This window comes from Podarcis pityusensis, assembly GCF_964106645.2.
Source record: "Podarcis pityusensis genome assembly, chromosome: 14".
Lineage (NCBI taxonomy): Eukaryota > Metazoa > Chordata > Lepidosauria > Squamata > Lacertidae > Podarcis > Podarcis pityusensis.
Window position 1 is genome coordinate 50,157,596 of NC_138039.1, and position 25,800 is coordinate 50,183,395.

A 25,800-nucleotide genomic window follows, 5' to 3' on the forward strand; every position below is an offset into this window, starting at 1 on the left:
TTAGTCTTTCATTCTGCTTTTTTGCAGGTAAATTTATGAGTTTGAAACAATAATTGCTTACACAGCAGCCATTGTAAGCATCTTCATTTCCTTGCTGTAAGTTGCGATTTATACACCTCTTGAGTGTAAAAAACAACAGCAAGTGTTTTGCAAAAAAAGATACCAACAAAAATTTAAAACATTCAAAATATCAACATCAACAGTAATCAAAAGACAGATTAAAGCATGCATCACCATTACAACTTGGTGGGCTCGGAGAGATTTCACTCGGGGTGTCCTTCCTTTGCTATAATTTAAAAATCAATTTAAAATGTTGTACTTTGGGGTTCTTAATAATGTCAAAAATAGTAATTGTTTTTTTAAAACACTGGAACATTTACGGGGCGGAGGGAAGCTGTTTCAAGCCGGGCCGGGGGCCTCCTGCCCGCCCTCCCTTCCCGAGGCGAGGCTGAGTCAGAGGCGGCGGCGGCGGCGGCGGGCCGGGCGGGCGGGCGGGCGGGGCGGGCCGGGCTGGCTCGGCTCTGGAGGGCGGCGCCTGCCGCGGCCGGAGACGCGCGGGACCCGCGGCTGCTACAAAAACCCCACCCCGCCCGCCTCTCGCCCGTGCTCAGCCGGACTCGGAGTCTGCAGCCGTCGCCGCCTGCTCGGTAAGTCTCCGGGGGCGCTGCATCCGGAGCGGCTTCGCCTGGATTGACTCCGAAGTGATCTGGATTGAATCTGGATTGACTCCGAAGTGAGGCGGCGGGAGAATTGCACTGCCTTGGTGCGCTTCCATGAGAAGTCAGTCCCGTTGAGTTCAGTGGGACTTACTCTCGCGTAAGCGCGCTCGACTCAGCCTCTCCTTTATGGGGGGGGGGGTGCGTGTGTCTGGTGGGCAAAGGTTTGCCCTGCAAAGGAGCTCGGGGAGGATTGGGGCCGCCGTTGAAACCGGCGGGGCTGACTTCGGAGGAGGGCTGCGACGGCTGGGAGTGGCCCTCGGTGCGCTTCGGAGAAAGTCTCCATAGGATCGGGCGTTTGGGCTGACGTCCTACCAATCCTGACTTGTAGGGATGCCATGCGTCCTGATTTTTCCGTACATCAACGGGATTTCAAAAGCATAATTGACGTCCGGGGGGGAATTCCCGGAAGGTGGCGCTTTTTTGTCCTGGATCTTAGGCAAGTCAGTCGCCTTCCTGAAAAAAGCTCAAGAACTTTCGAGGTGTCCTGGTAACTCTATAATTGGGAGCCAGAGTCGCATGGGCGTGAAGTGTGCAGGGACACCCAACTGTCAAAGCAGAAATGCAAAATGGAAAAGGTTTCTCGGCTGTTCAGAGTGCCAAGAGGCTCCTTAAAAATATAGAAAAGGGGGAAAAATAAATTTTCATTCTGCTGGGGTGAAATGCAAACTAGCAGAACGTGACAAACATTTTCTAGTGTTGTCTTTCTGCTTACTCATCTCTTGCAATACATTTGATTTTAATTTTTGCTAATTCACATACCTGGCTGCATTCTCAGCCCTTTTCTGCACCTGGCCTGTAGACTCCCCCAAGCAGAGTTGGGTCCTGTGTGTGGAGTCTCTGCTTCTGTCCCTCCTTGGTGCTTTAGAGTCCCAGAATGGTCGAGGTGGAAGGGACCCTGAGGGTCATCTAGTCCAGCTCTCTTGCTCTAGCTGGTGAGGCAGCATCCAAAGACGCCCAGGAGACGGGATTTGCAATATGGATAACTTGGGGACCTTTGGAATGAGGGGCCGTTTGAAAATGCTATTAATAATAAAGCTTCTGAATGGTTAGACCAGGCTTCTGTGTGAGCTGTAGCCTTGCATGCTTTGGGGACAGCTGAAAGAGAGACGCCTTCTTTTCTGGGTTGACGTGCTGCAATAACAGTGTGTTCATTTATTCACCACCCCTCTTTTTGGCCCTCCAACTCCAGGAGGCAAGGATCGAGTATCCAGGCTTGAGAGCTTTCCTTTAAAAGTTTCCACCTTGTGTGTGGGCACACCCCCCCCCCCGCATGTGTGGCTCCCTTTCCCCAAGGCTTGTGTAGGAGACAGTCCCACCCCTTGGTGCCCTCTGCCAGTGGCCCATTGCCAGCAAATCCCAAAGGGCAGCCCAGGGGGCAAGGACTGGGTCACAAACGGCCCCTTCCAGAGCCCATCGCGAGAGGAGAATAACTGGTCATGATGGTGCTGTGTAAATTTCCCTGCTTGCCTTTCTGGCTGTGGAGATTCCCGCTCTCGGCTATTAGTTTCAGTCCAAGCCTTGGGTGTGTCCGCCTTCTCGCCTGAACGGCTCTCCTGTTACGTCATTCTGTGAAATATGCTCTTCTCACCCCACAGGCCAGAGCTTGGCATGTTGCAGCAAGTTGTGCAGTAAGCAAAGATGTACTGAGAAAGGGCCACACCCGTCCTGCCTGCTCCGTTTGGGGGAATTATGGATGACTGCAGTGCCTGAATAATAGGAGGAGGCTGCCCCTGAATGAAGCCCACAACCCCCACAACCCCTCCCCAATTAGCCCCCCCATTCTTCAAAAACCAGTTGCTACCTCTGGCCCAACAGTAATCTAACATCTGGATGACTGTATAATCTTTTTAAGTTTCTTGTGAAATGGTTGTGGGGTGTGTGTGTGTGTCCTGCAGACATTTGCTTGTTTTCTGAACATAGCTCACTATCTCTTGACCTGAACCTACTTTCCATGGTTGTTGTGAAGCTAAAAGGGGGACAGTTGTTTTTGTTTTGTAACATGTTACAGTAAAAGCATATTTGTAAATAATTTTAAGGCCACAATCCTAATTCTATTGACCTGGGATGACGCCCCATTCAATTCGAAGTGACTCACAGTGCAATTCAGAAGTTATGTCGCTGAACCAAAATTCTGCAGTTGCTCAGAGAAATTAATAAAAGATTTAAAGTAGCTGCATTTCTGAAGTATTAATGCTTGTTTTGCCTGCAGTGGAACATTCCTCTTGTACAGATATACAGTATGGGGTTTTATAAATGCAGAAAATGGCTTCTGCATTTCTCCCCAGTTTCCTGACTTCTAGAATGTGCTTCTGACAAAGCAGGCTTGAGTCCAGCCCACTAAAACTCCTGCTGCAGTAAATCTGATGGTTGTAAAGGAGCCACAGGACTCCTGGTGCCAGCACTCAGCAGATACTGGCCACCCTTCAGGAGGGCTGCAATATACCAGCCTCCCCCAACATTGTTCCCTCTTTTTCGTACCACAGCTCCCATCTGGCTGGAGCTAATGTAAATTATGGCCCAACCTGGAGGACACCCAGTATATGTACCGCTAGTTAACAACAACATCTTTTGAGGCTTTGGGGACCCTGACTCTTCCCTCCCTCCAGGTCCAGAAAGTCATCATTGTGTAGAGGGTAGAATGTCAGGCTGGTTCAAATCTGGCTCAGCTTAACCTCTGCAGGGTGATCATAGAATGATAGCGATCCTGATCATAGAATGATAGAGACCCCAAGGGTCATTGAACCCAATCCCCTGCAAAGGAGGAGTCTTGACTAAAGCATCCATGACAGATGGCCACCCAGCCTCTGCTTAAAAACCTACAATGGAGAATCCACCACAGTCTTTTCCACTGCCAAACAGTTCTTACCATTGGTTGGTTAAGATAAAAATGGGTGTGGCGAAACCATGCATACTACCCTGTTCTCCTTGCAGGGAGAGAAATGTGGTAATTTTCTCTCTCTCCTTTGCCTCTAGATGGGCAACTGACATTTGGCCCAGGGGTTTCCTGTTGCTACCCTTTGATTCTGTGGGATGCCTTTGTGAAGAAACCATTGACCAGTGTAGTCGTGTGAAGCTGCAAGCCACAGTTGACGTGAAATACGGGAGGGAGGGAGGTGAAATCTACCCCAGGCTGGCTCATGAGCAGAGCTCTCTTGACTTGTAGGTGCTGGCACAGCCCAGCAACACACCCTTGCCTCTCCTTCCAGCTAAATAACCAGCACTGCAAAAATTAAAAAGGTTCGTTTTTTTAATAGTGCTTTCAAACACTGAGTAGGAGAGCTGGCTTCTCTTCCTGCCTCCTCCCTGCTTTGAACTTAATTAAGTTCTGCTGCAGAGTTTGGCATGATCTCATTCTGGCTTGCTGTCTTTGTGGGTTCCGTTTGCAGCAGTGACTGCCTGCCTTTTCCTGCAAAATACTTATCAAAACGAGAAAGCTTTCAGCAATCCTGTTTTGGTTTAGAGAAGGCCTCCCCCCTTCTCACCGTTCCTGTGGAGGTAGACCTCTTGGGTGCGTCCTTTGGGGCAGCTCTGTGCCTCCCTCTCCTCCTTGCAGCCCCACATTCCTCCCTGGCCACGCCCAGCCTTCCTTGGAGACGTGGCTCACACAAGCTCAGGGTTTCCATTCTCTCATTCTGAAGACTTCTGAAACTTGAGCAACACCTTGCTTTTTGTTTTTCTGTTTTTTGCCATCTCCAGAGGGGCCACTCCCTTTCAGGCTAGCACAATGGCCCGACCATGCCTAGTGATCAGTTGCCAGGAGCTCCTCTCTCTCCCCTTTTCTTGGACTTGATCTGTGCGTCCAGACAACACTCTGAAGGCTGGTTCAAGGACTTGGCTGGGGCAGAAGGAAGGTGCCAAACGCAAGACAGAGAGAGGATTGGGGCTTTTCTAAAAAAAGGGTGGCAATGTTTAGTCAATTGATTGGTTACTTACTTATTTCATAAGATTTAAACACCACTCAATTGTTAAAACCCAAAGTGGTTTCCAAAAAAGATAGAAAAGAAGAAGCGCGGGTGTCGCTGTGGGTTAAAACAGAGCCTAGGGCTTGCCGATCAGAAGGTCGGCGGTTCAAATCCCTGTGACGGGGTGAGCTCCCGTTGCTCTGTCCCTGCTCCTGCCAACCTAGCAGTTTGAAAGCACAAAGTGCAAGTAGATAAATAGGTACCGCTCCAGCGGGAAGGTAAACAGCGTTTCCGTGTGCTGCTCTGGTTCACCAGAAGCGGTTTAGTCCAGCTGGCCACATGATCCAGAAGCTGTCTGTGGACAAACGCCGGCTCCCTCGGCCAATAAAGCGAGATGAGCACCGCAACCCCAGAGTCGGTCACGACTGGACCTAATGGTCAGGGGTCCCTTTACCTTTACACTTAAGAAGGATTAACAACAATAATTTATGATTTTTCAAAAGTTAAAATAACAGTAAGCTAAAAACAGATAAAAATTTACATCAGCTTTCTAAACATCTAGGGTAGGCTTGACTACACAATACTGTTTTTAGCAGGCACCAAAATGGGTACTGTGAAGGTGCCTGCCTGACATCAATTGGCAGGGAGTTCCAAAGTGTAGGTGGTGCCACACTAAGACATTGAGTTCTTTAAAAATTCAGAGCATGTATTATGTTGGCACCTGAGCCAGAAGAAATCCAACTTGGATGGCTTTTTTAAAGAACTGGACAGATTCATGTAGGAGAAGGCTATCAATGGCTCTTCTGTGCCTGCAGTGTTGGCTTCTGAATCCCAGCTGCTGGAAGCCACAGGAGGGGAGAATGCTCTTGTGCACAGACCCTGCTTGCAGGTGCCCCCCAGGCATCTAGCTGCCCACTATGAGAACAGGATGTGGACCATATGGGCCATTGGCCTGATCCTGCAGGCTCTCCTTGCGTTCTTTTGAAAGTTCCTTCTAAGGATTCTCCGGAGAGTTCTCCTTTGTGAATTAAACTATATGGCTTCCACTGGGGCAGGCAGCTTATTCTGTGCTGCCCCTGTTCCTCATCTGCTTGAATGACGCCAGGCTATTCCGGCATCATGCTCTGGTCAAGTTTTGAGCATGTGTAGATCTGAACTTGAATCCGTGTCCAGCTGTGATTTCGCCTTGAAATAATAATTTTACCTATTAACACACATTTTAAAAACTCAAGGAGAAACAGAAAGGGTATGGTGATTATGCCTCTGGTATGGTTTGAGCTTTCAGGGTTATGGCGAATTTTCTGGAATTAAGTAGCTCTAAGTTTCACATGGCATCCTTGGAGTGGGGTAATGAAGGCCCTGCGGCTTGGGTGGCTGCCGCCCCCCTTGATTCTCATTCTGCCCCATGGGATGCAGATGTATCTTACTCTTCATCACACTGGGCTAAACAACACAGCCTTTAGTTCCTTCTTCCATTAGGAGCCAAGTGGTGTATCCAGCTTTGGCAACTTTCATACAATTCATTTAAAGCACTATGATCCCAACTTTAAACAGTCATGGCTTCCCCCACCCCAAAGAATTCTGGGAGCTGCAGTGCGTTAAGGGTTCTGAGAGTTGTCAGACTGTTCCCCTCTCAGAGCTCCAGTTCCCAGAGTGGCTTAACAGTCGATCTCTCTTCCCAGGGAACTCTGAGAATTGTAGCTCTGTGAGGGGAATAGGGATCTCCTAAAAACTCTCCGCCCTTTGGGGGAAGCCATGAGTGTTTAAAGTGGTGTCATAGTGCTTTAAATGGATGGTGTGGCCAGCGTACTTCTCAGGGTCTCCTCTGGGAAAACGTGGCTCCAGGGGAGGCTGGGCTATGATTAGCCCTCAGCCAGCCCCCAACTGCCGACCTCCTTGCTTACAACCAGTCCAGGGGGTGGCATTGCCTGTCAGCTGCTTCCCCCTCCTTCATCTCTGTTAACCCACTTGGAACTCAGCAGGGAGAAGGATGGGTTTGCCTGCCATTGGCTCTTGCTCCCCCGCCCGTGGGGCTGCCCCTTCCTCCCTGCCAGCATCAGCCGCCACTGCTTCGTTCAATACCACCGAATGGATGCTATGCCTTCTGCTGCACTTAGATTTCGGTACAGTACATCATTTGGTTGAAAACTGATTTGTGTCAATTTCCCTGCAGGCTTGCAATCTTGGTTTAAAGCTCTGTATCGAATGAGAGCTTGTGTTCCTTCTATAATAAGAAAGAGCAAACCCTTTGTGCTCTTTGTGTTTCCCATTTCTGAGCTGTTGATAGATGTGACAGGGTAAACCTCAGGGTACGTGGCAGACCACTGTCCCTAATACCTGTATCAGGCATAGCTCTCTTGAAGGGTGAACCGTTCTGTGCTTAAGAAAAAGCAATAATTTTTTTGCAATTGGACTAAATTGTACACTTTAGGCTATTCAGTTAGAATCAATTGAGTTCTGGGCAATTTTGCACAAATGTTAGGTGTACGCAATTTTGGCTGGGTTTCCATGCTAAGCTAGACCCTTAATTTTTGTTGCTAAAGTCTAGGCAGTGCAAGCTGTGACAGAATTATAGCCTCAATTACTTACTGGGCAGAGGAGATTGCGGGAATTGATGTATATGCTCAGATGGGGACTCAGGGCTGCAGCGGAAGAGGGAAGGCATTTCATAGTCTGATGTTTGCAAACACCTTGGGAACTCTGGCGTAGGGTTTTTCTTGTCTGTGTTTTCCAAGTCTCTAGTGCAGGCAGGCGTACAGAGCCTGTATCTCTCCATTGCTTCCCTCCAGCCTGACCAGCAGTTGAGGATGATTGGAGAGGGGCGTTTCCCACCCCTTCCCTAGTGGTTTGTGCATTTCCAACTCTTCACTGCACTCATGAGGACTAGAGGCCTCCTGCCGCAGTTGAAAAATGCAAGAGTCTGCAGCAGCTTCCAGATCCTGTGTAGTTGGCAGTCCACAGTTCACAGCATAGTCACACAGTTCAAGATCTGTGACCTCATTTATCTTTTAACAAACTCATCTTTGCAGAATTCCCATCTTCCTGCGCTCTCTCTCTCTCCTCCTCCTCCTCCCCCATAACTGGGCTGCAATAACGTTTCTCTGATTGGCCTCCATTTACTACAGTGTTATGTGGCAACTCAGCCGACATTCCAAGGGCGTGTCGGATGAATCACTGGACTTGGTTCTCCCTCTGCCCTGCCTTTTTCTGCCTTGTCTCAACAAGCCTGCTTGGCTGTGGTTTTCATTCAGTTTTGTAACTGAAGCTCTTTTAAAAATCAGTTGGTTTTTATTGCAATGACTTTCAACTCTTGGTGTAACTGCTGGGCTAGGGCAGACAGTGGCATTTCCTTTAAATTATTATTATTATTATTATTATTATTATTATTATGATGTAAGTTTAAGTGTGTCTCTCTGTGTGTGCCAGTGTGGTGCAGTGGCTAGCAGACACTCCAAGTGTCCTTATTTTCCAGGGACAGTCCCAGATTTACAGATGTCATCCCGGTTTCTGATTTGATCTCGGAATGTCCCACTTTTCCTTAGGACATGACTATTTTCATTGGGAAAATGTTGTGGGGGATGGAGTTTTGTGACCGCGAAGCCAAGGAGATAATTAACTATATCATCTTTAGAAGGCATTTGAAGGCAGTCCTGTAGAGAGAAGTTTCTTTAATGTTTTATTATGTTTTTATATATGTTGGAAGCCTCACAGAGTGGCTGGGGCAACCCAGTCAGATGGGTGGGGTAGAAATAATAAAATGATGGTGATGGAATAGGACATCCCTATTTTCATCAGAGAAGTGTTGGAGGATATGGGTTAGACTGTTGGATTAGGACCTGGGAGAGACCTGGATTCCAATCTGGACTTTGCCATGAAGTTCACCTGCCTCTAAACCTGATCCTACCTCAAAGGATTGTTGTGAGGATAAAATGCCAAAGGGGGGGGGGAGGGCCGTGTGGGCCACCTTGAGCTCCTTGAAGAAAAAGGTGGAATCAGGGCCATCTTAAGCATATCCGGCACCATGGTGCAAAGCTCCCTGTGCCCCCCCCCCCGTTTTCCAGGGTTTTTTTAGGGAGGTCGGGCGGGGCTGGAGGAGGCGGGCAGCGGCTGGAGGGCAGCTCCTTCTGGAGGGGAAGAGGTGGAGGCTGGATACGGCGCCTCCCAGCTCAGCTGGCCACTTTGTGCCGCGGAGGCTCTGGGCGCAGCGCTGCTTTGGCGTGGCATGGTGGAGGCGGGCGAGGGCAGCGAGCTAATGCTGGGAGGTGCTGTGTCCAGCCTCTGCCTCTTTCCTGGCGCCCTCCAGAACTTGGCGCCATGGTGCCCCATGCCAATAGCCTCTATGGGTAAGATGCCCCTGGGTGGGATGCAGATGCAATAAATATATGCAGGGCTTTTTTTCAGTCTGAATTTGGCAGAACTCAGTTCTGGCACCTCCCAGGTGGGCGCCATTGCCATTATTAGAGAACGAGGGAGGCATTCCTGGTGCGTTCCAGCACCTCTTTTTCTAGAAAAATCGCACTAAATATATGAATGGTACCTTATAGCTTGATAAGCTTTGATTAATGAGTGAAACAGTGGGGGTATCAAATGTATCAGGACACCCTAGCTGGGGGTGGGGTGGGGGCTCCGCGTTACTTAGGTGGTTTTTGAAGGAGATAGGGGAGAGTCAGAGGAAGGTGGATCCCAATAGGCCTTGGAAGCACAACTATTTATTTGAATTCCTTTAAAGCCACACCCTTTTCCCATTCTGGAGCACAGTGACTTAATGGGAACAGAACATTAAAGCAATAATACAGTACAAAGAGTATCGTAGAGTCACAAGACGGCAATAAAATGGCTGAGATTAAAATATTGATGGGACCACAACCCAGCAGCAGTCTGCTCTGTAACCCAAATGCCTGGATTAACGGGAATGTCTTCAGCCTTAAAAGTTTTTTTTTTATTGGTTGGGGCATGCATTTAAAGCACATCCAATGCACATATAAATTACATTACTTTCCCCAAAGAACCCTGGGAGCTATAGTTTGTTAGGGGGGCTGAGAATTACATGTTTTGCTTGGAGAACGGTGTTGCAAAATTCGGAGGCCTGAGATTTTGGCGATTGCTGTGTTTCCCTTGCCTTATTGCTTCAGGGACTTGGAATTAGATCAGCTCTTCTAGGTTGTTCTGAGGGTGGGGATGTGGTGGTGGTTGGGGAAACCATGGGGTGGACTGGATGACCTTCTGGTAGATAGCTGTTCAGCGCCACTCACTTTCATGGCTGTGTGTTTCTACCAGGAAGGAAACTGCTTATTGTCCACCTACACCCACACAAACACACCCACACACCCTGCTGTAACTGTTGCACCTTCATAGGGTCACACAACAGATTCTCTCTCTCTCTCTCTCTCTCTCTCTCTCTCACACACACACACACACACACACACACACACAGAGCCAGTCCTCAGTATATTTGAAAAGTGAGCACAGCTGCTGCACACAGTGTACCATTGTCAGATGCTGTTTGGCAGCTGAAATATTTGTCTAACCTAAGGAATTTGGGAGTTCTGTTCTCATGCCGGATTTCCAGGAATGCAATGGTGGGGCTTGAATTCTTCTCAGCAACACCTTTTCTACAACAGCTGCCCCTCCGTCCCAGATTTTTGAGCTTCTCCCAGCCCAACAGAGCTATTTGGCTTGCAAAGGCATTGAAGATACAGGGAGTTTAAAAAAACTTGTTGGAAGAGAAGAAAGCAGGTTAAAATCAACACATTTCCCCCCTGACTAGCTACTTTGGCCTTTTCAACACCTTTGTTATTTCAAGTTGCCAGCCTTTGTACTTCTGGGTTTTTTGTCTTTTTTTTTTTTTTTTTAAAGACTCTTCCAAATCTTCAAGTTACTAGTCCACAAATGCTTTTCTGCCCTGCCTGCCTGCCTACCTGCCTGCCTGCTACTCATTTGTTGTCTAGGTTCTAATACTAACAAAGGTTCTAAAGTTTTGTTTCCTGTTGAGTCTACCTGTTGACAGCCCCCAAAGTGGCTACTGTAAAACTGAAATATTGCAATTAGTGCAGTAATTCCAGAACAGTGCTATGAGAGACCTACTACTTTACTGCAGTAAGTAAATTGAATTACCGTAAATATTGCTATGAGTCTAAAGTATGAATAAAAAAGAATGCCTTTAAGAGGCACTTCCACAGTATTTCATGTTATTGGCCATCACTTGCAGGGGACAGAGCAAGGCTCTGTGTCAGGGGAAATTTAAATTACCCAGTCACTCCTGATACAAAGTTAGAGAGGAATTAGTCGTTGGAGGAGGATTCTTGTTGCATCTCTGTGTAATATGCTGCTCTCGGCTGGACTCCATCCACCGAAGGCGCACAAACCCAGACAGTGTTGAACCATAAGAGATGGGGTCCTTACCCCTGTTGTTTCCAATAGTCAAGCTCCTTGGGGCAGGAGTGTGTTTCCAGTTTTAATCTGGAATGTGGTCTGTGTTTCTGTGTGTCATTTAACTGCTGGAAATTTTTGGAAACTTCCTTAAGATCAGTTTTGGTATTTTGGCATCTGATTTTTTTTTTTTTAATGTCATGTGAGTGGAGAAGCCTATATCTCGGCAGTTAGGTAGAGATGGTTTTGTTTCGTTTTTCTCCTTGACTAGGCTTAGCCTGGGACTTCAAACCAAATACACATTTTGACACTGAGGCTGCTGCATTGCTCAAGTTCTAAGAAGGAAATGGCTAAGGGCACCTGTAGACGTTCCCTATTTATGCTGGCCGAGGTCAATGGGAGCTGCAATCCAGAACCTCTGGAGGACACTGGGAGATGGGCAGGGGTCACTGCCCCTTTGCACTGCCCCTTCAGGATGTGATTTGCATTCAGTTGCTCTGCCCCCTTTTCTTCTCTTTGAAAGCCTGCAGCTCCTTTTTCTTTCATGGGGCTTCAGGATGGGCGAGAGAGGAGTGGAACCAGGAGCCTGTGAGTTTGGGCATTGGCCAAGCCTCTTCCTTGGCCAGGACTCCTTCCCATGTTTCACTCGCTGCCACACCCTCAAGCTGCCTTGTTCTCTTTGCCAGCTTTGTTAGCTGTTCCCTTGGTTGGGAGCACTTTATTTATTTGTAAAAAGCCTTAATGGCGTTCTGACGTTAATCCCTGCATGACAGCCCTTTCTCCGTTTAATTCATACTTCACAGCCTGAAAGCCATTTATGCAACTAGCCTTAACTTACCAGAATAAAAGAAAATATATGATCCACTTTGCCTTTCCTGTTTTTAAGCATTCAGTTTCATTCAGAAGATCCCACCCTTCTTGTATGTCAGGGCTCTGCCTCTCCTCAGGAGGAGGCCACCCACTTGCAGGAGCAGCAAATGAATGGTGATTTTGATAAAATACATATTTTTATTTAATGGGCAATTCTAGAAAATAAATTTTTTAAAATGGCAACTGTAGCCCCAGTTGGGCTCCCTAATCGTAGATTGTAGCGTTGGAATGAGTCCCAACTCCTACAACACTGGAATCACAGCTAAATAACCTGGACAGATGGCCATCCAGCTTCTGTTTAATAACCCCCGTGAAGGAGAGTCCACCACCTTCCAAGGTAGTCTTTTCCACTATGGAACAGCTCTTACGTCAGAAAGTTCTTCCTATGGTTTAGTCGGAATCTCCTTTCTTGGCATTTGAATCCATTGGTTCAGGTTCCTGCTCTCTGGAGCAGCAGAAAACAAGCTTGCTCCATCTTCCAGGCTTTGAGATATTATAAGATGGCTATCAGATCCCCTCTCAGTCTTCTTCAGGCTAAACACCCCCAACTCCCTCAACATTTCCTCCTAAGGCTTGGTTTCCAGGTAGCTTATCTTGGTCATCCTCCTCTTCACATATTTCAAACCCTAATAAATGGAGGTATTGCAGTGTGCAAGAAGGGAGGACTTGACAGTTTCTTCTGTGCTGCAGTCGGGTGTTGGTGATGTAGTGGTTTGGGTATGGATCATCCAATACATGTGGAAAGCACCTGGTTGGCGAATTTAAATGAAATAAAGAGCATGAAAATCTTGCAAATGGGAGGAAATTTCCCATTGACATTCTTTGCTGGGATTTTTGGGGAATTGAAAGGTATTGAAAGAAGATAAGGGTGATGTTACAAATATCCTTCCTTCACTGCTGTCTAAAACATGTTTTCTTTTGCAGCCTGACACCCTGTTGAAATGTTGCAGCTGCATACCCACTATGCCTTTAAAACACACCTGAACCACATTCTTTCCCTCAAAGAATTCTGGGCACTGTAGTTTCCCCTCACAGAATTGCAGTTCTTAGAAACAATTAACAAACTACAGTGCCCAGAATCCTATGTGAGAAAGAATGGCCTTTGAATGTGCCTTAAAGGTAAAGTGTGTACTCGGCCTCAGTGCTTCTATGCTCAAGCAGATTGACTTGAACTCTTCTTACTTTCTTCCAGCCTTCTCTCAAGATGTCAACGGTCCACGAAATCCTATCCAAGCTCACCCTTGAGGGAGATGTAAGTATTGCTCCATTTGCCCCCCCCCCCGCTTCCCCCTGGCCCATCCCGACTTCAAACACATCTGTGTGCATGGGGTGTATTTATGTATTGGGGAATGCCTCTTTTGAATGGCACTCAAAAGTTCAAGCCGTGCATCTCTCAGGCAGCAAGTGTTGTGAAAGTCCCCTCTGGATACACTGGAGGTGTACGCTGGGGGAAGTGGACCAGTGGCTTCCATGTGCTCAGTGGGCAGTGCCATGTGCTCAGAAATGCAGACATTCCCCTGGACTGAGAATAGGCTCTTTCGAAAGCTGTTGTTTTTTACACTTGCACAGAATAAACCTTTTGAGGTGCAAGAGTGTGCACCACTGTTTCTAACTCAGGGCGGGGGAGAGAGGTGGGGGTGCTTTGGTGTCCAGAGGTTTGGGAAATGCTCTTTAAAGAAATGTCCTCAGGCAGTCTCCTGAGTGAGTCACACCAGATCTGTTATTCCAGTGGGACCTGCCTGGCGGTGGGTGTGCAGCTACCAGATCCCTTGAACTGTAGGGGGAACAGATTGAGTTGAGGCCCTTCTGCAGGCCGGGCACCTGCTCCACGGCTGAGCTACGAAACCCATCCCAGACGTGTTCGATGATAAGCCAGCAAAAGAATGTGCTTTTATTCTGAGTGGTGTCAGCTTCTCCATGGTGCAATTAAACTTTTCCACTCGCTGCTTTTCTTGGCATCAGTAAGGAGCAGAATCTTCTGGAAAATCTGTCTATGGTGCACATAGGCCAGCAAAAGGCCAGCTTCCACCTTGGCTGAGAGAGGTGGGAATAGCCAAGAGGTGGTAGTTCAGTAAAAAAAAAAAGGGGGTGTGTGTTTACACCCTCCACCTGGAGTCTTACATTTTTAAAGGCTGTGCTTGAATAACCTGTTTCACAAGCCTTGCTGGAGAGGAGGAATTATGGGTGGCAATTCTGTGTTTGGAGGTTGCTATTTATTTATTTATTTATTTATTTATTTAATGTGGATACTGTCCTTCATCTGTAGTTCTTGGTGGTTCACAACATAAAAGCACAAAATACCTAATACGAACAAGAACAACCCCACTTTCCTTTCACCCCGTCTGATCATTGGCCCTTTTAGCTGTAATCGTCACAGGTGCTTTTTCCCTGGAGCAAAGCTTACAAAAGGAAAGGAACCTCCACTCCCTCCCCTCAGGGATCTTGGGGTGATGGCAGTTTCCTATTTTTGTGTTGCAATACCTCATATTTTGTGCCATTCCTGGCAGTGAAGCAAGTGGAAAAGAACATGGCTCACCTCTTGCAAGTCTTGCTGGCCTCATTGCACCGTTTCTGTTTTTGACTTTTAAAGAAGCAGAATTGATTTATTGCATGCATTTGTACACAGCTTTCTGATTTTTTAAAAAAGTGGCCCACAGATAACAACTATTTGGAATTCAGTTACCTTTAAGCTGCACATGAGACTATCACAGTACTCAAGGACAATATCCTGGTATTGATAATTAAAACATATATTTTTATTTAAATGTTCCTTCTCTCCCAACACCAATGAGAACAAGTTTTTTTCCAGGGAATGTGAATGAAACAACTCAAATTTGTACTTGGTATGTGTATGTTTAATTTTCAGTTTCCATTTGGGCTTTTCTTGTTGTTTTAGTGTGTTGTTGAAGTGGGTGGTCTTGTTTAAATAAATAGAAAGTTTTTTGCTTTTTTTAAAGACCCATAAGACAGCTCACAGGCAAAGTTCTTATACATCAGGGATGAGGAGACTGACTCCTATCACCACCGCCATCTGCTTTCTGGGGCTGATGGGAGTTGGAGTCCAGGAAGGCCTGGTCCTGTCTTTGTTTTATGCATTGGGTCTGTTCTGTGAGATAAGAAAGTAGCCGCCCTGTCAGGTGAGAAGACGGTGCCATTTCCCCCATGGACGTTAGGCAGGCTTTCCTCTTGCAAGAACAGAGCTGCTGATTTAATGGAGCCAGTTTGGAAGGTCATTCCCCCCTCTCCTCTTCTCTCCCACAGCATGCTCTCCCTCCAAGCGCCTACGCCACAGTCAAGGCATACGGGAACTTTGATGCGGATCGCGATGCTGCAGCCCTCGAAACCGCAATCAAGACCAAAGGTAGACCCTCTGTCCTCCATTGGCAGCTGCCATGTCCTTGACTAGCCACTGTCAAGCATTACTTTATTATTATTGCTTATTAACTTTGAATACCACCCTTCATCCATAGATCTCAGGGCAGTTCACAGCATAAACATACAATATAAAAAACGCAAAATACACAATGCTATTAAGAATGAAAACAAACCAATCATCTCCTCTCCTACAACCCAATTAAAAGGGTATCAGATGTTAATCGGCCAAAGACCTGGTGGAAGAGGAATGTTTTTGCCTGGTGCCAAAAGGTGTATAACGAAGGATCCAGCTGAACCTGTGTTACATCCTTAGATTAAACGACTGGGTGACACCCGTTTCTTTCCCAGGGAAGCTATTCAGGAGCTCAAAAGCAGCATGAAAGCAACTCTTTCTGGTAGATAGGAGGTCGTTCCTGCAACAGCAAATGCTTTGCCGTGTTGAGGCTCTTCTTGTCCCATGTTGCAAATTTTCTTTCACTGCAGGAATGGGGAACCTGTGGCCTTCCAGATGTTGTTGGACACCCAACCCACTCCAACTTCCTTGACCATGGGGTTGCTGGGAGTTGGAGTCCAACGATATCTGGGGCACCACAGGTTCTCCACCCCTGGTTTAGAGCCTGACCCCACCCAGAAGGAGCTCACTTTGGTAGGAAAACATTCTTCTGGCCTACAAGGTAGGTTGAGATGAAAGAGATTGGGTGGTAGGGGCAAGTGCAAAGTAGCAATGCCAATGTGCTCATGGCCGTGCACAGCATTCCTGTTTTCCAGTCTGAGTCTGGGCATTGGCTTTAATGATGCCAGAACCCTTTCATCTCATGATAGTTTCATAGCTGTGCTGTTTCGTTCTTTTGCCTGTCAGTACATGCCATACTTTGCAAAGGCAGAGCCTGTGGTGTGACTTTGGGCTATGGAGCCTCATTCTGTATGGATTAGTATTGGGGGTGGGGGGCTGGACCCACCTGTATTGAGTTTCAGATTGCAAGCTTCTTGGAGCAAAGACCTGCCTTCTTCTACTTTGCAAAGCACCATGCATACAGGTAGCGGTTTATACATACATATCAACAATATGTTGCAGGCAAAACCTGCAACAAAATCTTGCAGCTTGTTCATAGGTGGAATTGCATCCGCCTAACCCCAAACAATGAGTCACTGTGTATACTCAGTCCTCATTGGGCTGTAGCTGGGGAGGTGTTCCAGGACTTTTTTGAACTCCGACCAACTTTGGGGTCCCTCATCATATGTATGAGTGGCTTACTTATTACAGACTGCTACTGCAGTTACCTTTTGTATTTGTGATGATGCTCCCGCAGCTACCATGCTGGCTTGGTAACCTGTGAATTGGAGGTGGCATTGCAGAATTCAGTCCATTGCATTGCATCCTTGCTTGACTTGAACAGGATTGGCCCTTAACTGATGGGCCTATTTTCTGCAAAAAACCCTCATCATTCTACCATTTGTGGGGCAGAAGGGAGATAACAAATGTGCAAAAATGGAATTCACCTAGTTTGGAGAAACGGGGGGAGTCCTGTGGTTACTTCATGGAACATCTGGATCTTTCTCAGAGCAGTGGCGAGAAGCTCTTGCACATCCCTTCATGTAGAATCATAGAATCATAGAATCATAGAGTTGGAAGAGACCACAAGGGCCATCGAGTCCAACCCCCTGCCAAGCAGGAAACACCATCAGAGCACTCCTGACATATGGTTGTCAAGCCTCTGCTTAAAGACCTCCAAAGAAGGAGACTCCACCACACTCCTTGGCAGCAAATTCCACTGTCGAACAGCTCTTACTGTCAGGAAGTTCTTCCTAATGTTACTGAGAGCAAAAGCCTGAAGCAAAATAACTATTGGAAACACTTTGACCAGCCTGGCATGATTGGCAGGCCACACCTTAGTTTTTAAAAATTGGAGAGAGAGAAGTGTTGATGGAGTAAATCAAAGAGAGCACACCTGCTGTTTTTGCTCTGGGGCTTTGTATGTACCATGCATCTGTCAAGCACTCTGGGATGCCTGAAATTTCGTTTTTAAAAATAAAGAACATGCTTCTGGCCCTCAGTGTGGTGGGGGAGGAAAAATACTCTTTCGACCCCACAGCCCCAATCTTTATCTTTTTTTCTTCTCCTATTCCTTGCTTCAGGTTCATTATATTTTTTAGTGAAAGAGGAGAAAGTCTACAAACCTCCCTTGTTGTTCTTTTTTTGTTAGATCATGGCGTTTGCTGTGGCATGCCCCTGGGCGTGGCAAGTGTAAGTTGCCCTTTTGCATGTGAGATGTCAAACGGAAACATCTCCCATGTGAACCTTTTGATATAAAAGATAAATGGCCACGCAAGCAGCCACAAAGGCTCTGTTCCTCCCTGCTGGAGCAAGCTCCTCCTGAAGGCGGCACTGGAGGAGGGGAGGGGCAAACCATCACTTTACAGGAGGTTGGCTAGTAGTTCATCTCACACCGGTGTCCTGAAAGGATGCTACAGCTCACAGTTGCAGGAGCTCTCCACTTTGGAACTTCCCCTTTGCAGGCCAGCTTCATTCCTTCTGTTTGGCTGTGGGCCTGTGCAGTAATTCTCACTAGTTACTAACCACATGGCTGTGCTCTGCCGCCACAGTTGGAGGCAGCAAGGCTTCCAAATACCAATCTCTGGAAGCCACAAGGAGGCAAGAGTGCCTTTGTGCTTGAATCCTGTTGTGGGTTTCCCACTGTAAGATCACAATGCTGATCTTGGCCTGATCTAGTCAGACTCTTCTTACCCTGAAGCCACAATGGACCACAGAGTAGCAAAGCAAGGCGCATCTGTTAGCCAGTGGACAAAAGTGTCTTTTCTGTTTGCCAGATTAATCAGAGCACTGCAACAGGAGATTAAGAACTCCCTCCTTCCCTTAAGACTGAAAAAGAAGAACTCTGAGCTCCATTCTTCACTGAACAGCTCACTGCCCCTCCCCTGTCTCAGCAGCTATGAGTCAGCATCCTGCTTCTGATATCCTCTTACCCTGAAATGCAAAGGGATTTTTCCAACCCTCACCTCCTGCTCCACATAAGCCAGAAGAATGAACACAGCCTGTTCCACTATCTCTGCAGACTTCGGAAGTGGCACAATTCTGCATTCTTCCTTGGGGAGAGTGACTTTTCCTGTCCACCTGCTCTGCACTCCTCCTTAACTGCTTTTTGTCAGTACTAGGCTGGGTCTCCCTGTCTGTGGTTTGGACACGGTTGAAACTGGAAAAAGTGCCCAGCATTGATGCAGGTCCATGAATGAATGAGAGGATCTGTATAGATATACAATGGGGCAGTGAAGAGTTTTCTGTGCACACAAATATCTAACTACACTTGATGACCAGCAGTAGAACATGAGAAGGGATTCAGTTGCATCCTATCCTTTAGATGGCAGGCTCAAGCATTATTATTTTTTTACTGAAATTTCCCTGGGCAGTTAAAATTGTCTAAGCTTTAGCCTGCGTAAAGTTTTTTAATTGTTGTCTGTTATAATTTTTATTGTTGCCTTGCATAAATTTATTATTTTATTGCTCATTTCCCTGGAATTGGATGAAGGGTGGTATCTAAACTGTGTTAGTTTGCCATGTGATGGTGTATTCACTTAGAGATCATCTTTTGTGGTCCATTCCAATCTGTCTCTTTGTAGCAGCGTATGTGGGTACTTCCGTTTTCTAAGGCATCATCATTTGATCAATAAAAACCACAGGGGAGTAAACATATAAAATACTTTTAATACAAGCACTCATGGAAGCTTCAGGTGCCCAGAGGCTTCCTCTTTTTCTCTTGCCCAGGAGGGAAGCCTCTTTTGAAGCAGCACCTGCTATGGCTCATATATGAGTAAACTAAAAACAGAGGTTATTGAGTTGTTTTTTAACCCTCCTATTTAAATGTAATTGAGCTAATGACCCTATGAGTTTTAGTTGATTTATCAGCTCAGGTTTCTTTAACTGGGTGGCAGTTGTTCTCCATGCGCAACAGCCTTCTCAGGAGGTTAGGCTGAGAGTTTGTGGCTGGCTGAACCCACCCTACAAAGGGTTGCTCTGGCTGAAATCCAGTATTAGTCATCACTTTGTGTCTCTCATGCTTATTTCTGCTGCACCCCTCAAATGCTCAGTGAGTCATCTTTTTCTTCAGTGATTCATATTCTGCCATTTGTGTGAAATGTCCCTGCAAGAATGGGCGGATCCTGTGAGCATCCCCTGGCCACAGCCCCGCATGGACTGAAATCCAACACCAGGAAATGCCAGCACATCAGTAAAGCCTGGCCCAAGATATTTTGCTGCCACAAGCAGCAAAGCCTAAATAACATCCTTCCTTCATGAGTTAACATTTGACATAAGACCCGCTGAAATGAATGGGAGCCACCAAACTGCATGCTAGTAGTCTTTCTGTAGAGTGCAGGGATATTTTTGGCTTAAAAAAAAAAGTTTTCTAGACCTCGACAGTGGAAGCAGCAATTTAGGAAGACTGAGGTGGTGTTCCTTTTTTTTGCTTTTGCAATACAGTAGTACCCTGGTTTACGAACTTAATCCGTTCTGGAAGACCGTCTTTAAACCAAAGCATTCTTAAACCAAGGTGGGGGACTCAACTTACACTCAACAGGAAGCGGAACATGTTCTGCTTCCAAGGCAAAGTTCACAAACCAAAACACCTACTTCCAGGTTTGCAGCGTTCTTAATCCAAGTTGTTCATAAACTAAGCTGCTCTTAAACAAAGGTACCACTGTACAGCGATGTTTCCCACTGGGGCACCTTTAATGGCACTCTCCTCTCACCTTGCCTCAAGGGAGGGCCACCTCTGTATCTGGAACATTAGGTAAAGTGGTCGAGGTGCGTGCTAGGGGATGTACATAACGTGGACATGATATGGTCCGTGGACAATTTGCCTGAAGCCAGTTGCTAACCTTGTATCCTCCCACTACAGTTCCCATTGATTGACTGAGTTTGCTTATATGCTGCTTTCCCAAAAGGAGCTGTGCTCAAAGCGGCTTATAGCAGCCATTCAAATCATTAGAACAGAGAACACTAGAAATACAAATATACAAAATACAGAACGGTCAGTAAATTCAAAATAAGAAAAACCAACAATTTAGCAAACAAAGCACAAATTTAATGTTACAAAACCAAACCAATCCCAATCTAGGCTTAAGTACATAAATAAAAAGCAAAAGTGAAAAAGTGAAATGTTTGTCCCAGCCAGCATCTAGTGGAATGCTCTTTGAAGACAGTGTGGCACAGTGGTTAGTGTCTTAGACTACGGAGACCCAAGTTCAAATCTCTGCTCAGCCACAAAGCTCATTGGGTAAGCTTGGGCCAGCTGCTTTTTTCTCAAAACTAATCAACCACACAGGGTCAATCTGAGGATTAAAGAAAAAGGTTGGAGAACTTTTATATGTGCTGTCTGAGCTTTATAGATAAAGTGCAAACAGCCTTAAAGTTTTATTACTTTCAAGTGGTATATAAATTTTGTGAAACAAAAATAAATGTAAAAAATGTAAATAACTTGTATCTCATTTCCATCTGTTATTATAACTGTTCTCCCTGTTTTATACACATTATAAAATGAATTTTTTTAAAATGCAAAAAGAAGAAAATGTTCAATGAAGAGTGGGCTATAAATATTGCAAATCAATCAATGTGCATTGTTGTGCTTTTTTTGTAATCTTCTGAAAGTTTTGAGGATTGGGACACTGTTTTTGAAAACCCAGCTGGCCCTGGGTTTGCCTTTTAAATCTTTGCAGAAACTACAACATCCAGACCTCTTGCCAATGACCTGCTTGCTCTCCCTTCTCTCTCCCTCTGCAGGTGTGGATGAAGTGACAATTGTCAACATCCTGACCAACCGCAGCAATGAGCAGCGTCAGGACATTGCCTTCGCTTACCAGAGGAGAACTAAGAAGGTACTGAAGGAGGCCAAAAGCTACACTATACTGCGAGAGGTAGACCTCTCCTTCTCCCATCAACTTGTCAGATCCCCTTTTAAGGACCTCTGAGCCAGCGGCCATCACCATACCTTGTAGCAATGAATTCTATAAGCCACAATTTGGATGAGCTTGCCCAGAAAAGCGGCTTAGAAATACTGTCCAGTGAATAAAAGTAGATAGAATTTGAGCTTTCTTTTAAACGTGGTTTGGTGTGTTGTCACACAGAACTGAGCCCCACAGAAGATATCACTAAAATAGTGGCGTTAGTGCATTCTTTCCAAGAACTGCTGTGTCCTGACTCAGTAGCTCATAAGAGGAGCCTGGCTGCTGGATCAGACCAAGAGGCCAGTCTGCTCTGTCGTTCTGTTCCTGCAACGATTAACCTGATGCCCACAGGAAGCCCACAAGCACCTCCCTCCCAATGTTGCCCTGTGGGGACTGGTATCCAGTGGCTACTGCCTCCGGTACTGGAGAGCCTACAGCTGTCATGGCTTGTGGCCACTGTAGGGCTGTTGTACATTTCCGTGAAAGACTTGCATGGGAGAACTTGGTTTCAGCTACATTTAGAAAATGATCATTTCCACTTTCACGGTTGTTAGCTGGTCTCTCGTGTTCCATCCTGGCTTTTTGCAATCGGAGCCAAACCTCCAATTAAGCCAGAGTGCCTAAATGCCAAAGGATTCTGAGAGACAGTGGCAACAGGCAACCATCCAATTCCTCAGTGGAAAAATATGAGTCAGGAGTAGAGGGAAAGGAAATGGATAGGAGATTACTTTTCCTGGATGAGTTTCCTGGGGAAGAAATGTTTCCACTGGGTTTTCTTCACGACATTGCAAATGGCAAGTCAGTTAATGTTCTTTGGGATCAAGAAGGTGGTCCTGTTTGTTTTGAAGGCTGGGGTTCTACATTTTATGAGAGAGAGAAAAGAAAGGGAAATGTCCCACCACTTAAATCGTCTTTGCCCCCCACAGAATCTTTTGTCTCCTTTAAATCTGTCCATTGCGCGCTGAATGAACACTTTCCTACTAGGTTTATGAGTGTGAATTTAGTTTGTGTGATCAAAATTACATGTTCTCTTGCTTTTTTTTTTTACACAAAACTCGTTTACCTTCTTGGATGGTAGAATATAACAAGGTATTGGGTTGTCATTTACCTTTAAATAGAAAGATTTTGATCACTTCCAAAAGACCACTATGTCTCCCCTGCAAATCAGTAGGGAAAAACAACAGATTTAAAGACTTCAGTCACTCAGAGGAGCAAGCACCCAGAAATCTGAAATAGGTACTAACTTTGTCACCCTCTTTCCTGTCTTTAGGAGCTCTCTGCAGCTCTGAAGTCTGCTCTGTCTGGGCACCTGGAGACTACTATCCTGGGTCTGCTGAAAACACCGGCTCAGTATGATGCTTCTGAACTGAAAGCGTCCATGAAGGTATGTGAAATGAGGAACCCCCAAAAGGTTCATCGTTGATGCTTGTCTCCATCACTGAAACCCTTCTCAATCTCTCAGCTCTCACTGTCAAAGAAAACCTTCCTTTATTGAAGGGACCACAAGGCTCATCTAGTCCAACTCCCTACACAATGCAGGAATCTTTTGCCCAACGTGGGGCTCGAATCCACAACCCTAAGATCAAGATCACTGAGCTCAGGATGCTTCCCACGTTTCAGCGCCTAGATTGCCTGTGTAACTCAGATCACTGTGTGTTATCGACACTGAACAGGACCCACAACAGTGAGCGTTGGAGTTGCTGTTAAAATTAGTGTTTGAAATATTAGTATTTCTTCATCATGTTTAATCCCGCCTTCCCCCAAGGAGCTCACGGGGGCCCATGTGGTTTTCTTCTTCCCCACTTTATCCTCACAAGAACCCTGCAAGGTGGGTTAGACTTGAGAGATTTGTGACTTTCACAGCCTGCTCTCCCAGGTCCTAGTCCAACACTCTAACCGCTACAGCACGCTGGCTCTTTAAAGATCTGTTGTTTCCCCATCACCACTCAGCTGCCAGTGCCAGTAGGGAGGGGGGAGTGAGATTTTGGTTCCCACCTAATTCACAGCTCCCAAACTAGTAACTGAACTGAAATGTTTCAAAATTTGCACTTCTCCTAATTTTGTGATGCTGTTCTCCAACCCAAAAATGTGAATGTTTGGGGAAAGTGTGTATTAGTGAAGGTGACATGCAAAAACAGATTATGCCAGGGGAAATGACTTGCAAAAAGCCTGCGTATTGCACAAAAGTGTGCTCAAAATGGGTATCCTTAGAGAAATTATGCGTGAAAACATACATTTTTGTGCATTTTTTTAAAAAATAATCTCAAAACTGATGCAGAAATGGTCCAAACTGAATTTAAACTTGGGAGAAATGAGAAACTGAAATGGAAGGGATTCCACCACCGCCCCTCACTCAAGCCCATCATATCAGTTAGGCATTTTGGTCCTGTGGGTGGTACTCAGCCAAGTCCTATGCAGTGTAGACGCATTGAAATTCATAGGCATGACAAATGTAGGTCAATTAATTTCAGTGGCTCTGCTCTGAGCAGAACATAATTGAATGCCATCTTTTGTAAAGATCAACTCTTGAGCTCTCCAGCCTGCGATCTGTTTCGTGTAGAAGTGCTCCACTCCTCAATCTCACAACATGGGCAGGACTTTGATTTTCCTGTCCCCTAAACTTTACCCGCACTCCTGGATTTCTCTAGTCAGTACACAGAGTTCTGCCTCCTCTTTTTCTTTATCCAATGCTGCCCTCTGCTGTCTCAGCTCAGCACTGTTGCCAAATGTAGCTTTTAACTTCTTTGTTAACAGTTTGCCACACTGTTTTCTGCCGTAGCCTGCTGTGTCTCAAAGCTTTGTTCAAATGCTTCCTAGCCCTTTTTCTACACATTTATCGGGGCTGGCACTTCTCTTTACGTTGTGGAGCAACCACTGCACACCCTTCTCCTGTGCCTGGGACAAGGTTTTAGGAAAGTCGACTCCCCATTTTATCCTCACGACAGCCTTGCGAAGTCGGGCAGATTGGGAGATACTGACAGGCCCCTGACCACCCAGCGATTTGAATCTGGGCCTCCCTATTCCTCATCCGGCACCCAAATCACCATGTACCACACTGACTTTCTATTTGAAAAAGCTTTTCGAGTTGGACTGGAGAGCAAACAATGTAAAACATGTTTTCTGAAAAACAATCAGCCTTTGAAATCCTGGGGGCTTCCATGTCACAATTGTGGAAGCTCTTGCCCTTCCTTACAGGCTAGAAAACTCCCAGTATTTGTTTTTTGCAACACTGTCACAACATAAAATAGAAACATCGCCACCCGACCTCTTTCCCTCTTTTCTTACTAATGTCTCAACAAATGAAACTGATTTGTAAAAATGTTAACATGGGGGGGGGGGGAATACAAGAGAAAGACATTGCACACACTTTTGTAAATAAAAAAATATTTTATTTTTTTTTAAAAAAGACACTGTCACAACTTTCACTACAGGGGGTTGGACTAGATGACCCTTTTGTGTCCTTCCAACTCCACAATGCTATGATTCTCTGCATGGCATGTTGACATAAGCAAATGGACAGATCTCTGTCCCATGGAGCTTACAGTTTAAACAGGGAGAACAATAGAATGGAGAACTAGCATGTCAGGAGGAAGGCGAGGCAACAGTTTTTCTCCCCAACATCTGGTTTCCTACACGCTAGAAATATACCTGCAGGAGCATTCTGTTGTTCATGCACCACCACCAGTGGCACTACAATCCAGCAACAGTTTGAACATGTGGCAAGCTCTGTTTCTACAAGGGATGCAGAAGGTGTGGCCTCCTTGACATTGCTGGTTTCCCAATACTCCTGAACATCGGCTGTGGCAGATGGGAGTTGGAGACCAATAGCATTGCGAGGGGCCACATGGACTCCCCAGTGTACACTGCTCATCCTGGAGTTGAATTTTAAATATTTTGACACGGAAAAGTATCTTGCGCCCCATCATTTCCAAAGGGCGTTCCCCTCCCCTTTTCTATTTCATTGCTGTCTTAGTCCCTAGAGCCACGTTGCAGTAGAAAACCAAGGAAATTAAATGAGTAACATGGTTGAAAGCACTTCATTTATCAATTATGCATCTAATTCTGAAGTCAAAGGTTGCGTTATTCTTGTTTTTTGTTAAAGAGGCACATAAAATAAGTCTCTTTAATTATGCTCTTTCCTTAAAAGTTCTCCAACATCCTTGCAGCCAGAGCTGCTTTATAAATGATGCCTGATGGAAGTGGAACGGAACAAAAATTAACGATCTTGTTTCCAGGCCTTTGGCGGGGATTGTTTTGACTGAACTGTACCAGGGAGGGTCATTGAGTTCCCAAAGAGTTTAATTAACACCTGATCCCTTTTCATGTGGATTAGTAATTTTCTTATTGTATTAACAGCTTCATAATTGATTTACACTTTACTCCCAGTTAATTCAACTTTTAGTTCAAAGCCGTATTTTTGTATTCAGTTTTATATGTTCAGCATGCAAGGGAGAGAAATCTGCTGATTAAATCTTGAACTTTGATCATTAAAAAAACCCCTCACACTTTGAAATTTATATTTTATAATATATGTCCCTTGAACTCACTCAGATTGTTCAAAATATATGAAATCTGAATATTGGTCTGTCATGCAAAACGTATTTCTG

The 25,800-nt window shown here is 45.8% G+C and overlaps 1 protein-coding gene across 1 annotated transcript in view; it reads left to right on the top strand.

Moving 5' to 3' along the window:
• The first annotated feature begins 556 nt into the window (after positions 1-556).
• Positions 557-25,800, top strand: part of ANXA2 (annexin A2) — a 33,925-nt gene continuing 8,681 nt past the window's right edge. Inside the window, exons 1-5 of the mRNA XM_080980861.1 lie at positions 557-647; positions 13,053-13,112; positions 15,122-15,221; positions 21,030-21,124; positions 22,464-22,577. Of these exons, the coding sequence (XP_080836987.1) occupies positions 13,065-13,112; positions 15,122-15,221; positions 21,030-21,124; positions 22,464-22,577 (357 nt within the window). The 5' untranslated portion in view covers positions 557-647; positions 13,053-13,064. The remainder of the gene's footprint in view (positions 648-13,052; positions 13,113-15,121; positions 15,222-21,029; positions 21,125-22,463; positions 22,578-25,800) is intronic.